General features: G+C 41.7%; 1 protein-coding gene and 1 pseudogene across 3 annotated transcripts; one reads left to right on the forward strand and one right to left on the reverse strand.

The window, feature by feature from the left end:
* Positions 1 to 4,262: 4,262 nt before the first annotated feature.
* On the reverse strand, positions 4,263 to 16,505 carry RAE1 (Transducin/WD40 repeat-like superfamily protein). 3 transcript variants are annotated; one of them, XM_086489647.1, is made up of 14 exons: positions 16,363 to 16,505; positions 16,066 to 16,082; positions 16,008 to 16,012; positions 10,633 to 10,719; positions 10,498 to 10,566; positions 10,211 to 10,404; positions 9,786 to 9,927; positions 9,076 to 9,156; positions 8,868 to 8,996; positions 8,331 to 8,408; positions 6,364 to 6,435; positions 5,912 to 5,992; positions 4,874 to 5,091; positions 4,263 to 4,633 (listed from the first exon to the last, which is right to left on the reverse strand). In XM_086489647.1, exons 1-13 carry the CDS (start codon positions 16,488 to 16,490, stop codon positions 5,038 to 5,040), a joined length of 1,137 nt encoding a protein of 378 aa, XP_086345773.1. In that variant the 5' UTR covers positions 16,491 to 16,505; the 3' UTR covers positions 4,263 to 4,633; positions 4,874 to 5,037. The 3 variants fall into 3 exon arrangements, with proteins under 3 accessions (XP_086345773.1, XP_086345769.1, XP_086345765.1); XM_086489643.1 differs by having other exon boundaries at positions 4,874 to 4,956; positions 5,052 to 5,091; positions 16,008 to 16,082; positions 16,363 to 16,503; XM_086489639.1 differs by having other exon boundaries at positions 16,008 to 16,082; positions 16,363 to 16,503.
* On the forward strand, positions 13,737 to 14,380 carry LOC147463572 (TLC domain-containing protein At5g14285 pseudogene; annotated as a pseudogene).
* Positions 16,506 to 16,953: the final 448 nt, after the last annotated feature.

Raw genomic sequence — 16,953 nt, forward strand, 5'->3', positions numbered from 1 at the left:
GTGAACTGGGTTTTCTCAAATGGCACGTTGAGGCTAAAAGATTTATCAGGTTTACTACTGCCAGGGGTCTACAATGAGGCCAAGATCAAGTTGTATTATGCTAGATCAAATGGATCCCAGCAACACCAATTTGAGAGGCTAGTTCAGAGTCAGATGAAGAACTCTGAACCTATTCCATATCAAACCTGTTGGGGAAGGAGTGCATGATTTTTCGATACCAATAGATTTTTTAGGTATGGCCCCAGTTCAATATCAAATTCCAAAACCATCAAATGAGTCTGAAATGCATAACGGTCACTAGCATAATATTAATGACCAAATCATTAGCAGAATATCATCAGTAATCATAACGGTGGACTTAAACAATGCAACCTAGTGCACAAGCATAGAGTTGAGAGGCCTAACCTCAATTGGCAAGAAGTAAGGTGCATCTAGAGCATCTTGTGATCTATTGCCGAGGGAGAAATGGAAGGAAAGTGGGTGGATTCAAACCAATTTTGAGCAACATACCTGAAATTTCCAGCAACACGTCTGAAATTTTGGAATATTTCCAAAATTCAGAGAAAGGGAAGAAGGAACTGTAGATAGTGGGAACACACCTTAGTCCAGAAGTCAGATGGATAGGGGGAAGTGGTAAATATTGAGCTCAGTTATTACGGTAACTACACAGTGGATAGTCAATCAGAGATCCAGTCCGACAAATATAAATAGGGCCCATTACTCATTTTGCGAAATCTATAATACATGTGGACTATTATCACGGAGTCTATTTTATTGCCTTTTATCTGGTGTCACTCCTGGAGCTACTCGTGCTCTTGTACTCTTTTAGCATTAAGCTTAGAGCATTCTTTGGCTCATACTATTATCTCTACTAGTAGTTGTACTCATCTGAAAATACGTTCCAGTTCCAATTCTAGTATCAATTTTTCATTTCCATTTCAGTTAAGTCTTTGTCTTTGTCTGATATGTTGTCTGAAGTCTACTTACCTAATCTGATTGAACTAACTCTACTTATCCAACCTAGAATAGCTGTCAGAAGTGACCAACTCATTCCAGTGTAGCCTTTTCATGTGCAAGAGGGAAAGCGCCTTACGTATGAGCCAAAAGGACGAAGGGGTGCTATCATTAAGTTATCTCAATTTTTGTAGCTATGGATGGTGTAGGGAATCGTATGTCAATGACCATTCCCCATAATCACTTCGAGCGGTGGGGAGCCGGGAGCCATGGTGGGAGCATTAATTATGGGGAATGGTGAATGACATACCATTCCCGGCCGTCAAGTGGTGTCGAGAGGGAGGGGAGTCAAGAGTGAATCATCACAGCTTGGCGTTGACAATGGTACACATTAGACATTCCATATGTAGGTGGTGTGCAACCAGTAACCAGGAGCTAATGTTGTACGTGCAGTGGGACTGAGTAAAGGGGTCAACAAACCCCCCCCCCCCCCCCCCCCCCGGGTGTTGCAGAGCCACACTAACAGTTGAGGTGGCGACACCTCTATGCATTCCATTCACTGACCTAGAATAATATCATTGTCTTGAAGGTTTTACAAGTTACGGATGGTGAGGTGTCAGCAATCTCATGACTAAAGACCTTCATTCTACTGAGAAAACACCAGTAGATGGAGGGCTAGGATTTACATCCCCTTGACCCCCGACCTTGATGGGGTAGGGAATGGTCGTGCAATGACCATTTCGTGTAAAACAGGCAACCACATGGTGATTGGCGGAGGTTGGGAGTCATAATGGGAGAACGTTTTACGGGAATGGTCACCGCACGACTATTCCCAACCCTCACAGTTGGGGCAAAGGGAGCCAAAACAAACCATGCAAAATATGTACAGTGTGACAATCTGCAAGTCAAAGTCCATTTCGATTACTGATGTGGTAAGCTATGACTACACGACATTACTCCTACAGAGATTCGGGTTGTAGCTACATGGCCAGCAATTCCAGGTGCTGATGTGACGGGCATCCACGATGCATGCAAGGATTGTAGTTGTTGACTTGGTGCGCGTGCTTGGAGCAAGGAAAGATTAATTTTGCCTGCTGATGTAGCTTACATCTATTGGTTGCATGCAAATTTTTTTGGATGGAATGTCCACTAGATAGACAGTGCCCCCTGATCTGCTAGGAGTTGACGAAGAGCAAGATGAGTTGATTCGTGTTATGGTGAGTCACGCAATGCTCGAGCAGAACCTACATTTAGGAACTTTAGCTTAAATTTTGTTGTGGGCGAAACCCTACAAATTTTATAGAAATCTAGCATCAAAACCTTTAAATATACTTCTAAGATTTTCCCCCAAGTCCATAGAAGATAGCTTATTTTGAGCACTCAACGAGTAAATTCTATGTTGGAAAGGGTCCATAGTCTAGAGTCATTGATGTGAACTTTCATGCGAATGTGTTACGCTCTCCTTTCGTTTACTCTTCCCCTACAGATCAATACTAGAAACCACATTTGCAGAATATATGTACCAAAGATAGGCTATGAGGGCTCTTCCAATACAAATTGATGGGATTATGAAGCGTCATCAACATGGTTATGCAACCATATAGCCATGCAAGTTGGCGTAGATTTACAACTTTGCTCAATGAATATAGTTTTCTTTTATCTTTTTTGTCATTTGATGTTTGGTATTCACACCTCTTTGTCATATTGAATTGTAGTGAAATGTGTGTCAATAACAAAGTGGAAAAAACTGTAGTGCCAACACCAAATTACCAAAGAGAAATTTAGGTTATTTTGTTATGGAATACCATAACCATGTAGTAGGAAACAAATTACAAGGCAACCGTTTCTTATAAAATATGGAGAGACACTATGCCAACTCTCCACTATACTTTCACATGGCACTCAAAAAAGCCGTGCACCATGTATATATATTTCTTTCATCTTTATTTTTTTTAATGAAATTATATGAAAAATTTAACCAATGTTTTTCTTTTTTTCTTTGTAGCTCCTCAAAGCAAGAATTTTGTCATACAAACTTGTTCGAGTGAATACATTACTCAAAAGGTTAGTGCTATGTCTTGATGGACATATTTGTGCATGCTTTACCAAAAAAAAAAGAGGTTCCGACTTCATTAGTATTTCACAAAATCTTCTATATTTATTTTTATTTATCTTTTTTGTCTAGAAATAACTTATCAAACAATTTACCGTTAGCATCCTATTTACACGTTAACTACTATGACTACTATTTACACAATTACACCCATTCATGGATTAGCTACTGAAACAAGGCCAACCAAGCAAGACAAGTGAGTCAAAAAAAACCAAGAAACAAAAAGTATACTACCTTGAAAACTGAAATTGCTCATAGAGATCTTGTTTTCTTTCATGGTAGTTCAAATTTATGGGAGAGACCCCACATTAGCCGAAATGGATTGTCTTGTTGGATTAAGAGAGTTTCATGGAAGATTTGGGCAAAATCAAATGTATTTGAACTTTCTCAGAATAGCCCAAGGAAACCACATTTACACACTTTTGAGTTTCTTTTGTTTTGCAGCTGAAGGCTTGTCGCAAATCCTTCACGACTCACATAGAAGCTACACAAAGTCATGGGAGAAAGAGAGTGACATACGAATGCATTCTATAGAAACATTGATCGAATTGGGAAAGCATCATGGGATGTTATTATTTTCCAAATTTTCATTACTGTTTGTTCTTCCACATAAACCATCTTGCTAACTATAAGAGGCTTCAGTAGGCAAAAGGTTTTGTTATGGACCTTGCAATAAACATAAATTATTTGAAAGCATTCAAACCCTCCAATTTGTCCACACTATCTATTTCATGGAATTTTTAATTCTTCCAAGGTTGTGGAGACCTAGTGATTTGATTGTTTAAATGACACATTGCTTTAAAGAAACACCATGATTTTGGTTTTGACACTTTAGGAATAAGCTATGAGCACCTTTACATGCGTATCGTTAGTTCAAAGGGCAAAAATTTCAATCAAATCTTGTAGCTGATTCATATAGCCATTTACTCCATCAGAAAAACCATCTACTCTACTCCACCTCAGGGCAGTTTGTTCTAAGCAAAAGTTTGACGAAAAAACAGAAAACTAGGCAGACAATTCTATTAACAAAGGGAAAAGCCATGTGACAAGTTTTCCTCTTCTCTTGAAGAAAGGTTTTCATCATTTGGCTACCCCTAAGGTTAGCACATAGTGCATTCAGCCACTGATTCAAGTTTGAAGTGTCATTTAGACCGACCTAGTTTTCACTGAAGCCCAATAGCAGATGCAACAATCAGCCTAGAAACTTGAAAACAAATCCAAACTTCATGAAACTTATCAAGTCACTTGTTTATAATGTGTACATCCACCTTCATTCCAAGCTGAGAGATAATAAGCGCAGTGAACATGAGAAAGGGAAGAGCTGAAAAGTATGAGACCACGGAAAGGACAATATACAATTACCGGCTAGGATAGTAAGCGCCTATGAATATACAAGGGAAATGCTAGCTTTTCTCTATATACAGTTTAGTAATGGGTTTCCTTCATTTGAAAACAAAAGTAAGGAAGACAAAACTTCTTGCTCCTTGTGTGTCAAAGCCTTCAAAAACTCTCTCCACTGCCGTCTTGGGAAAGACTTACAATATTTGGATTGGTAAGAGGGCGGGCCTAAGAGATTAACATGTGCATGAAAAAAGTGTTAGTAATGGGACACCCTCCACAGAAGCAAACTAAACTAAAAACTCTCTCTCTCTCTCTCTCTCTCTCTCTCTCTCTCTCTCTCTCTCTCTCTCTCTCTCTCCGCTACATAGTAGACCACCGAACATGAAGCGCATTCGTCCAAGTTCTTTGCTGAATGAAAAAAAAATTTAAAAGGAGAGACAAAGCTCAAAATTCTCTTTGACACACCTGGAAAACTGCCTGGTTGTTCAACCATAACAACATTCTCAACAGGAGGTGCTTCCATTGAGATGGGAAGAAACCTCATCGTACTACACACGTGTACAAAATTGGCTCAGTTGATGGCTACTTTCTATCTTTTTACAAATCTTTCTTACATTATTGAACTGTAATCACTTCTTTCCACCTGAAGGTGTGGTGCGTGGTTTGGCCTTAATCTCAGCTTCCTGCAGAAATATGCATAGAACGAGAGAATTATTATAGATAGAACAAGTTCAGCAATATTTTGCAGGAGCAAAAGGCTCTCTAAGAAAAATGCCCAATGATAAGAAGCAGCAAAGCTACTGAACAAAAAAGACCGTCAACATGCCCCCGTTCGACTAACAGATTTGTGTCTCCAAGAGTGCAAGTTGAAAGACGCACCTCGACAACTAGCGATCCCAGGCCATTTTACACATCAGCTTATTTTTCCCTTCGCAACCCCCCAAAACACCAACCAGTAATTGGACAAATGCCACCCAGTCAAAAATAGTGCAACTCACCCAAGGCTGCTTAAGCATTGGCACTCTTCCATAAGATCTTAACAAAGGGTGTCCATTAAGTCTACATACTTCCATTCACCTGGTCATTAAGGGAACATGTCCTATTTTAAAGTAATTAACAATACAGCCCCGCCCCTCGTACACAGAGACGCCAGCACATACACACGCACACCTATCTGTAACTCTCATACATAAACACACACCCATTGGCACACCCACACACACACACACACACACCCCCGCATATACCCCCCCCCTCCCCCCCAACACATACACACAATCCATCCCCTCTTCCCCCCTTTGTTTGACCCGCTCTCGACAATTCACCCTCCTCACATAACCGAAGAGGAGGATAAGCTCACCGGCACCATCAACCACAACAAGAAGCTCATGGATGGGAAGGTTAATACCATTCTCACGAGGGTGTAACTTTCTTCTCAAATGATGCAAATTTCTTCCCCCTTCCTCGCTCTACTTAACAGTATTCAAACAATTGGGCACTCACTTGAGTAGGGTGGAGCAATATATAATTTTTTGCAGTGGCTGGATTGTGATTCTCTGCACCCTTGCTCCAGTCATAACTTACCTGCAAAATAAGAAGATGCTTCTGAGCACTTTGTCTGACTCCAATCCAGCCACGGGCTTGCCATGTACAAAGAGAGATGAGCAAAGCCTGAACTCTCTCAATTGATATAGCCCCCCAACCAGCCTTAAATACTATGGCTACGGGGACAAGGACAAGAGTGTGTAAAAGAGAGGGTCAGAGTGTGTACTAGAATCTGAAGTGAGTTAAGGAGTGGAAGTGAGGTGCAAAATGTACATATGCAAAAAGTGTCCCATCACAGTTAAATATACTGCATGGAATGGGTTGATTGCATATTTTCGCATGCATGCGCAAGGGTGCACGTACAAGTGGAAGTGAGGTGCAAAGTGCCCAGAGTGTTTAAGAGTACTTACAGCATATGCAAATATAGTCCCATCATAGTTGAATGTACTGCATGGAATGGGTTGATTGCATCTTTGCATGGCCTGCACAGATTTGCAAAGCTTAATAAACAGTCAAAGTCTAAAACTGTTGGGAGTTACAATTCAAATGAAAATGGCCTTAACAAGAACAATACCATCACGTGCTTCTCTCCAGAACTAGCATGGAACAAAGTAAAGGGTCAATTGAAAGCTCAAACAGAAATCGTACTGCTGATCAAGAAAAAGGTTTTGAAAAAATAGTGTCACAACTTCCATAGAAAGCCTGTGGCTATGAATGACGACGAGAAGTGTCACCGTTAATTTCCATTTGATTAGACGAAGTGAATGTGCTAAACCATTTCAGAATAATGTCTTTTACATCAGGAAAAACTAAATGTTTGACTTATACCTAGCCCACCCCGCTTAATACTGCACCCTGGTCAATCAAGTTGTTAACAGTATTTCTTACCCAGCTGAAGAAGCTAGAACATTTGCTCCGGTTCAACAGGATCACATGGCTTATTTGTAAAACTCAATCTCAGTCTTTTGCATGCCCAAGATCTTAGTTGTTTATGTACTAGCTTGACAGACCTAAACTACAGAAATCACATCTCTACAGATGATAATTGTAAAGAATGTGACCACAAACAGGCTCAAAAGAGTGAACTCTGGAGGCAAAAATTGAGCCTTACTGGGGTCTCCTGCCATAGTCTAGATCAAGAACAGTGGGATGTTTAGAGTTCCGTTTTGAAGTCTTAGTGATGGCGATATGTAGCTTAATGCAGTATGATGCATGTCCAACATACTACCCCAATTGCCAATGTCACTAGATAGAGCCACGTTGTTAACAAGTTTGATGAGTCATGGGATACGCCCTTCATCCAGACCCCAAGGTCAGTCCTTTTGCCTCTTTTTCTCGAGTCAATCCCATTGTTATAGTGCTTTGGTATCAAATTGCGATGTGATTTTCACAGGGTCTTCAACTACCCTGTGATGCAATTTGCAATTTGTCTATGCGTTTGACTAAAACGCACCCAGATTTTCTTGGTTACCTGTCTCAGGTTCAAGTAACAGCTTTGTGCTCACCATAAACCTTCTTGTTGTGAGATTTATAGCAAAACACCTCAGCAATTATCTTGGGTTTTGCAGATGTTTGGATGATAAAAATCTTTCTTGGGTTGTATTTTCATGAATCACTTGGACATAATGGATGGGTGGCACCTTTAAGCAAGAAAATTGTGGTCCTTGGAAAAATCATCCCAGGTTTTAAGCTGCTTGAACCATAGGATTAGTTCCAACCTTTGTATTCACATGACATACAGATGAGCCCTCTGCATAAACCTCTTACACACACTCAATCTTGTAGAAATAGCAACGATTGGTAACCCTCACAGCTACAACTAAGTACATGTATACACCCTAGAAATGTCAGAAAGATCTAAACTTATGATTCATGAACATTTGCACAAAACACCGAACAAGAGACACAAAAGAAGAATTGAATTGAAGCTTATCGCATATGATAATAATAATCATATTACCAACAAAACATTGACTTGAACAAAAGAAAAAGTCCAATTCATTCACACAAAGGACATGAAATGTGACAATATAAACATACATATGCACCACTAGTTGGACTCTCAGCCGACACACTGGAAGACAATAGAATCCCTGGGCTTTTATAGGGGGGTAAAACAGCAGGACAAATCATAAATATCAGAACAACATCTTAAAATCCAAAATGGCCTATGACATGTAGGGGCATCACGTCCCTTATACTGCATAAAGGAATGCGTGAATGTAGAAAGTGTGCAAGTCGTTAAAAATCTGATGGTAAATGTAAACTTTGACTCTGTGAGTGATAACTGTTAAGCAAGCAAGCAAATAAACACATGGCCAGTATGATACTTTAATTAAGAGCATTCAATCACTCAATCTATAAAAAAGTCACATACCTTTAACCTCTGTTTGTTTTCTTTATCCCAAAAATTGTATGCACCATCTGAGCCAGCGGTGGCAAAAGTTGAATGCACCTAGATGCAAGCTCAATATTCAGACACAGTAGATTGTAACATCCTCCCCAAAATCATAAACTTAACAGGCAGCAGCAGGATGGGATTGTGCAATGACCATCCCATATAAATTTTTCAAACGTCTGATATTTCCTTCTACAAGAGCACACAAAATTACAGGATAAATATTTGCGTTGAAAACACACACTAGTCTTCTTTGCTATCCGAGACAGATTCACTGATGAAAAAACTATGGTCTTTCAGAATAACTCGCATTACAAATTAGGCGCCCTACGTGATGCAACCAATTCATGCACTGGATATTGTGATGAAACAAGGAGCTCCTGAGAGCAATTTTTCCGATTGATGGCAGGCACAACCACTTCTAGACTAAAATATGTTGAAAATCTTCCCGAGAGACAGATAAACTACATACTTACCTTGCTATGACACTGTAAGGAAAAAGTTAATGGCACTTACAGGATGGAAATTGATGGCATTCACTGCATAAATGTCATTGTTGTCCCTGTGACATTTGAAAGTGAAGTTCTTGGACTGCTGTGCCTCCTCTATATGTTGTACGGCCACTCTACCCTCAATTGATCCAATCTATTCAATGCATGCCAATGATCAGAAAGAGAGTATCACAAAAATCACGCATGCACACAAATCAGCTGGATATACTTACCAGATAGCCTTGCTTATCAGGGAATGTGGCGACGCATCGGGTCTGATACTTGAGCGGTGACTGAATTCGCTTATATTCGGTCTACAAGATATCAAGTACAGATAGCCCAATAGTGAGACATATAAATGACTCATTGGCTACAGATTCACTCAGTTATTACCTATATTATGACTGAAACCAAGAGGCTACTAGCTCTAGGCCTACTGAAAATAGTGCAGCTTTTTTGTTATGTTCCCTATCTTATGCAGAACTATGGAAATTCCTTGTCATGGAAATACATGATAATAAATAAGTCAGGTGCACTCCACTAACACTTGGCTTATTCTCTTTCAGAGGGATGTAAGCCTTTCCCTCATTGTTTTCAAAATGACACTTTTCTTTGTGACGACACTCCGTACCCAACAAGTACTTTTGGCCCATCCACAGAAAGAGAACTGTGAACAAAATGACTTAAACAACTAATCAAAATTTGCACCTTTAAAAATATATGATTGCTCTAATAGAGTACTTCAACAATCCAAACCGCCAAATGCTTGATCCAAGACATAGTGACAAAAAACTTGAAACTCAAGAAAGAGAAAAAAGAAAGTTGGGGATAGCCATTTCCCATCACTATCAGGCAATATGGAATGAGCATGAACCAGGAAACAAGCTGTCATTCCCATGAAATCCGACACTTCCTACCACAAGCATTTGAGAACATAAAATACCTGGGGTGATGCAAGGTTGAAAATGACAACATGACGCTCAGCAGTTGCAACCACCATAAGAGGATGCCGCACACTGATTGCGTAGCATTTGTCTGGTAGCATTTGTGTGTGTACTGGATTAGACTGCCTTAAATCCCAATATCTGCAGCCCACATAAAAATAATACATAGGTGCAAAACGTAAAGATAATACATTGATATTTCTCCCCTGTAGTGCTAAACACATATTCTATCAGTTACATGCTATATATTGAAAAGCTTGTTGACGTGCTAGAAACAATGTGGCACATAGAAGATGGGATGAAAGCAATGCAAAACAAAAGCAGTAAGCGCAAGTCATTTTAACTTAAATGCTTATAATTTCTTAAGGCATCCACTCGTAAATGTTGACATAGTTGCAGACAGGAGCACATTTTAGAAACTTACTTGAGTGTTTTGTCCCAGCTTCCTGTGACGAGAAGGTTCATCTCTGGAACCCATTCAATGGCTTTTATAGGTGCCTCATGCATCCCCACAGTAACAGCCTGACCTCCTGATAGAAGTGGCCACATTTTTGCCTGCTTATCACACCCTCCTGAAAACACTGTTGTGCCATCTTCCTTCCATGATGAGCACAAAACCTTTCCCAAAAAAGGAATCAATATTTAATTTCATTACAGGATATACAAGACACTAAAAGGAACATAAAGCACAAATAACTTTATTTCACCTACCGGCTGATCGTGTGATATGGCTGCCTTCGGAACACTAGCTCCATATTGGTTAATCTCCCAGCAACGCACCTACAAGCGACATAATATTTGAGTATAAAAAAATTTATTCAAAAATTTTAGACATTAGCCTCCAACCTGATTGTCCCAGGATGTAGCCACTAAGTGGTTTGCTTTTGGACTGAAACTAACACTTGTTATTCCATCTGAAGGAGGCTGTGTAACCTGCCAAAAAAGAGAACGATAACCAATCGATTACAATCTAATGGTCCTGCTGCTTGAGATGAAAAACACACAGACTTTCTATCCTTTTGAAGCCTTGGAGACCTTGCTGTCAAAGTCTGGGCATTAGGCTAAAAAAAGTTAATCATGTAACATGGAAGCGTCTCTCGACCATCAAATATGCATTTGACAATGTCTTGCACCAAAAACATGAAGTGAAAACATTACTGACCCCCTACACAAATCAAGAAAAAATCAAAGCTTCAAAAGGCGATTGCAACTTTGTCAAATAGCCGCAAAGGCCATTCTATCTGAATGTGATAAAAAAAGATATCTACACCTAGATAAATCTAGGATAAGCCCAAATTCGCCTTTAAAGAGAAATGCAAGGTATAAACTCAGAGTAGTCATCCACAAGACAATATAACCATCAGCTCCATCATGCATAGTATTGACTAAATACAACATCCCCACTAACAACATGAGTGCCCAATAGTGGGCAGTTGGAAAGAATTGACACTATATCAACTGATCGTAACTCAGACAAAACCTTCACAATGTCAAGTGTGCATGTCCGCTATACGACTAAATAATATACCTAGATGAATCCAGGATAAGCCCAAATTCACCTTTAAATGGAAGTGCAAGGCATTACGAGATCACAAGTTAGTGATTAATGCGAAGAAAAGTGAATTTTTCCTACCAGAGGTACACTTTTTGGGACACATTGTGTCAGCAGGCAGGAGTGCAGATGGATCCGGCCAAGATAGAGACCATCCGTGATTGGCCCGATTTGAAGAATGTCCATGAAGTTAGAAGCTTCTTGGGATTGTGTTCGTACTACAGGCGGTTCATTAGAAATTTTGCAGAGGTTGCTTCCCTTGTGCATCTCTTGACACAAAAAGGAGTCCCTTTCTCGTGGGGACCCACAAAGGTGATTGCCTTTCAGACATTGAAAGAGAAATTGACTACAGGACCAGTTTTGACTTTGCCGGACTTGCAGAAATCATTTGAAGTATATTGTGATGCTTGTGGTCGTAGTCTGGGTGCGGTCTTGATGCAAGAAGGCCATGTCATTGCTTACGAGAGCCGATTGTTCTCAAGACCAGAATTGACAACACAGATTCATGAGAAAGAGATTTTGGCGGTTATCCATGCTCTTACTTAGTGGCGGCATTACCTACTCGGAGCGGAATTTACTGTCTTTACAGACCATCAGAGTTTACGCTACTTCTTGTCACAGAAGCAGCTATCGGAAAAGCAGATGCGGTGGGCGAACATCTTGTCACAGTTTCACTTCCAGATTGTCCATGTGCAGGGACAGAAGAATTTGGTGGCAGATGCTTTGTCTCGAAAGCCGTTGGTTCTGGCTATTTCCGCGATACATCATAGAAGCTTCGAGGATATGGTCAATCGGTATGCCACGGATATAGATTTTGCAAACATTTTCACGCGGATACGGGATGGGGAGACAATAGCGGGATATTCCATTCGGGATGGCTACTTGATGAGGAAAACCATGTTGTGCGTTACACAGCCGTTGAGGGAAAAGGTATGACCGAATGCCACTGTCCGCCTTTTACGGGTCACCGCGGCATTGCTACCACCTTGAAAGGGGTAGAAAGATACTTCTTTTAGACAAGACTCAAAAAGGATGTGGACGAGTTTGTGCGCAGTTGCTTGGTATGCCAGAAGGTCAAATTTGACACGCATAAAGCATCGGGATTGTTACAGCCTTTGCCCATACCCACCCGCCCCTGGGGAAGTATTGCAATGGATTTCATTGTTGATCTCCCGAGAACACAGAGTGGTCACGATGGTATCTGGACTGTTTGACAGATTTAGCAAACAGACTCATTTCATTCCACTGAAGAAAACAGTCAAGGTAGATCACTTAACAAGATTGTTTGTGGCCCACATTTTCAGATTACATGGCATGCCCAAGACGATAGTCTCCGACACGGACCCCAGATTTACGAGTTTGTTTTGGAAGGCAATTTGGGAGAACATTGGCACGCGGTTGCAGTTCTCGTCATCTTTCCACCCGCAGACTGACGGGCAATCGGAGATTGCCAATTCAGTGGTTTTAGATTTATTGAAGTCTTACATCTCAGATCAGAAGACTCAATGGGAAAAGTATCTACCTTTGGTTGAATTTGCCTGCACTTAAACAAGTCAAGTACAAATCAGTATCATATGATCGGGGAATTCCAGTTCTTAAAGTCATTACAGCAGAATACTGTCAGCTCGATGTATCCCTGAAACTCAAAGAGCTCGATGTATCCCTGAAACTCAAAGAGACATCAGTGACTTTAGTATCAAAAAGCGGGGCAATTTGTTGACAAAGGAGTGGAGCGACTCTCCTCTTGTGCATACCCGCTGCACCAAATTCCGCGCAAGCTGAGTTCAGGGTTCGATTTGGAATAGACTATGCTAAACCAAATGCTTCAAGGTAAAGGTTCATAATCTGAGGAGTATCTGCCAGGTCTTCCTCCTCCATCCACTTCGCATCCAAGCGGGATAGTTCTTGAATTTAACCAAGAACTGCATTATCACTTTACCTTTTATCTTTCTATCTTTATGTGCCAATATCTGTTCTAGAACGAGTATCTCCTCCTTTTCCTCCACTTCGGGTTGCTCATCAGGCTCCCCATCATCGGACACATCGCCTTTAAAAGGCTTCAAGAGACTCACATGAAAAGCATTGTGAATCCTCCAAGTATCGGGCAGCTTCAGTCTAAAGGAGACATCATTTATCTTTTCGGAAATTTGGAAAGGTCCATAGTATCAAATGCTAAGCTTTGGAAAACGTAAGAGACCCCTTCCCCTCACACTCACTCGCCCTAGCCACTCACCCTCGCCTCGCCCCCTGCCCACTCACCCTCGCCCCCCCCTTATACTGCTCTCGCCCCCTACCTACCCTCGTCCCCCCTGCTCTCTCACCCTCGGGCCCCCCTAAACACCCCTCGCCCCCTACCCACCCCTCGCCCCTGCCCCCCCCCCTCCCAACCCACCTGGCGCGCCATGAAGCCGCAAGCTACTTCATGTCTCTGCTGCACGGCTCTCCTTACTGCCTGGGATATCGCTCTCCACTTCCACCAACAATCCTTCCAATCCAAGCCATAGCAGTAGCTGCTGCAAGCGCCCAACACTCCCTTCCAAGACGTCTTTGTCTAGTTCAGCATAGCCTACTTCCCCGTCGACCTCCTGCATTATGTGCTCTTCATCCCAGTGGATGCCCTCTTCATTCTCCACCATGTCGCCAGTGCCAGCTACATGCTCTCCTGCCGCTACCATACAAAGCACGGTGCACTCTCCATCATGCTCCTCTTGGATCTAGCTGAGTGCACCAGTTTCGTGCAGAATTTATGGACCCTTGCTTCCCGTCACACAAACTTTCAACTAACTCAATGTGGTTTTCCTTCCCTTCTTTACTTTTGTTAGAGGCTTCCTTGGGCCTCTACTAACATGGCACATCTCTGTGTATTATTTCTCAGGGCAAGCAGATTCGATTATCCCTAGGTGGCTTTCCTTCTATTGGATGCTTGTTGTACGTCTAGCTATTGTTGGGAGCATCTTTTGGGTGGCCAGATTGTAGGCAAGGCTTTTTGCTGCTCGAAGAGTGATAGCTCATGCAAATGCTAAATCAAAGAGGTTAACTTGATTCTAAATCCGCATTACATTGATCATGTACACGTTGAGCTCTTCTGGATCAGTAGAATCTCGGGCCTATCCCCTCCCCCCTCCCCTACCTACTCCTTCCTGTCTAGCCAACTGCAAATTCCTCCACTTCGGGTGCTTTGTGGGCTTTGTTAATCTTGGCAATCTTCAGTCTTCTGTTTCTACTTCCTGTTCAACTTACCTCATTGCGTCGGGGTCATTACTTCTTCAATATATCTTGCAAATATCGACATTGCTTCATTGGTACTTCTTCCTGGGAACTCAAATCTTCTCCAAACATCACCTTCTTCAATCAAAGTGTACTACGTTTTTCCCGTTTTTCCTGGTGTTTCAAATGTTCTCTCTAGTCTCATTGTTTTGTCTCACCGAGACGGTGAGTGGTTTTGTGGCGGGCAACCTGTAGCAGGGCTACAGTGTCACTTTCACAGGACACTCCAGTTGGTCTGGTGTGGTTCATACTCGACGGACTCTCTGGGCTGGCAGTGACACGTGGCAGGGATACGGACGGTGGTCTAGTGGACATCGTGGCCAGGTCAACACCACCACTCGGTTTGGAGATAGACTTGGATGGATGACATTTATGAGCCGTTGGTGGCTCTTTATGGTGGCACATATGAGTAGTAGCTGTTGGGTCATCACGATCATCTTATTCATATATGGTCCAGCGTCATCGTCTAGAGTAGTGAGTCTATACATTGGACGTCTGCACCATCCCTGCACATCTGTATATGAGTGCCCAAGGTGGGCGCCCAACTCAAGTGGCGATCGGCCCCAAACTCGAGCGGCCAGACAAGGTATAACCTATGCTATGGGTGGCCAGCCCAAGACACTAGACATACAAGGAAGTGCCCTAGACCTGTGTGAAGCAGCAGAGTGGTGTAAATCTAACACTCTGGAGGACGGTTCTCAAAAACATTCCAGGGTGCGAAAGGCAGCATCTTACTTGAAAGGAACTGTATAGACATGGTGCTATACTCTATTGTTACGCAAAGAAGCACCTGCAACATGATTAAAACTCAAGACATTTTTCACATCAACTTAGATATCAGATGAATATGCAAAAGGCAAATGGGTTTCATTGACTGATTATTTTTGACGCCATAATGTAGTCAACCATGCCCAAAAAGTAACAGCAAAAAGCGCACATGTAGGCTGCAAATGTCAAAAAAGGGTAAACATAGCGAATGATCAACCCAAGGTTTCCTAGGTTATGTGACATGACCAAAAATTGTTCAGGTCTATGTTGTAAAGCATTAATTTGCTCTTCAAAAACCCAATTTCATATGTCCATTTTACAGCACTTGACTGTATCCCCCAAATCAAGGCATGGGTTTCACTGACTGATTATTTTTTACACCATAATGTAGTCAACCATGCCCGGGCTGCAAATGTCAAAAAAGGGTAAACATAGCGACTGATCAACCCATAGTGCTTTACAACATAGACCTGAACAATTTTTGGTCATGTCACACAAGCTACTAAATCTCTTCCACTCAAGTCTAAGCCAGTTTCATTTACCAACAAACCAAAATAGAAAGACAAATGTTTATACTTCAATTTTATTTCCAAAAAACAGAGAGTACTTTAATGCTCATAAAAAAAGGCCTTACCTCCACTGATTTGTTCGGATTGTGAGGTGCTGTGGTGGTGGTTGAACCAAATGTCGACATATGTATGACTTAAACCTGTGTAACAGACCATACACAAGAAATAAACTTCCAGGGGACAAAACCTTGTGTGAGTGTGTGAGCAATTGATGATATGGTAGGGGGGGGGGGGGGGGGGGGGGGGGGGGGGGGGGGGGGTTGGTTCGGTCCTTTTTTGCTTTGTCTCCTCTTTTCAGGGTTCGTTTTTTGAGCTGTGAGCTGTTGTTAGGGTTCGATTCTCTACACAGGTGTGTTTTGATCTCCATGCATCTGTGCGCGTGTCATGCGCATGAAGGAGACATAGAGGAGAAGGAAGTACGTCTCCGCTAGCTTCTTGCGTCTGGTGTGTTGGTTGTTCGCGCGTGAAGTCGATCGAGCTCGCACTCGGTTTTTTTTAATAAGCTGCCATCTCCAGCTTCGTTTGCACGCAGAGTTTTGCTCGACCATGTAGGCCTATTACGTTCTAGTTAATTCTGTTAAGCGTGGGATGCATAAGATAAAAGTTACAAACTAATTAGTTGGTTGGCCTAAGGGATTTTGAAAAAATGAGCCCTCCTAATACGTATCTAGTCTTGCTTGGTGGGTGTTGCTATAAAACATAAGAGGACATATGCATATTGACATCAAGCATCTAGCACTGAGGTAAACAGGTACAAAGTGCATCGGCAAATTTTTAAAAAAGGATTGATTACCTGTATAGCTATTTGTAAAATGGTTTAATTTCACGGCATCGACGAACTTTTGATGATCGATGCACTAGTGAGGAAAACATGTAGCTAAGCTAAATTTAAGGAAGCATTGACAAAATCAAAAAATTACAAAAAGCATCAACATACTCTAAAAATCAAACTCCACTACCGAACTGATAATTGTGTACGGGTATCGTCCATTTGTCCAAGCCGGAGAACAA

The sequence above is a fragment of the Adiantum capillus-veneris genome, chromosome 2, assembly GCF_014529385.1.
Source record: "Adiantum capillus-veneris isolate H3 chromosome 2, ASM1452938v2, whole genome shotgun sequence".
In the NCBI taxonomy this organism is placed as follows: Eukaryota; Viridiplantae; Streptophyta; class Polypodiopsida; order Polypodiales; family Pteridaceae; genus Adiantum; species Adiantum capillus-veneris.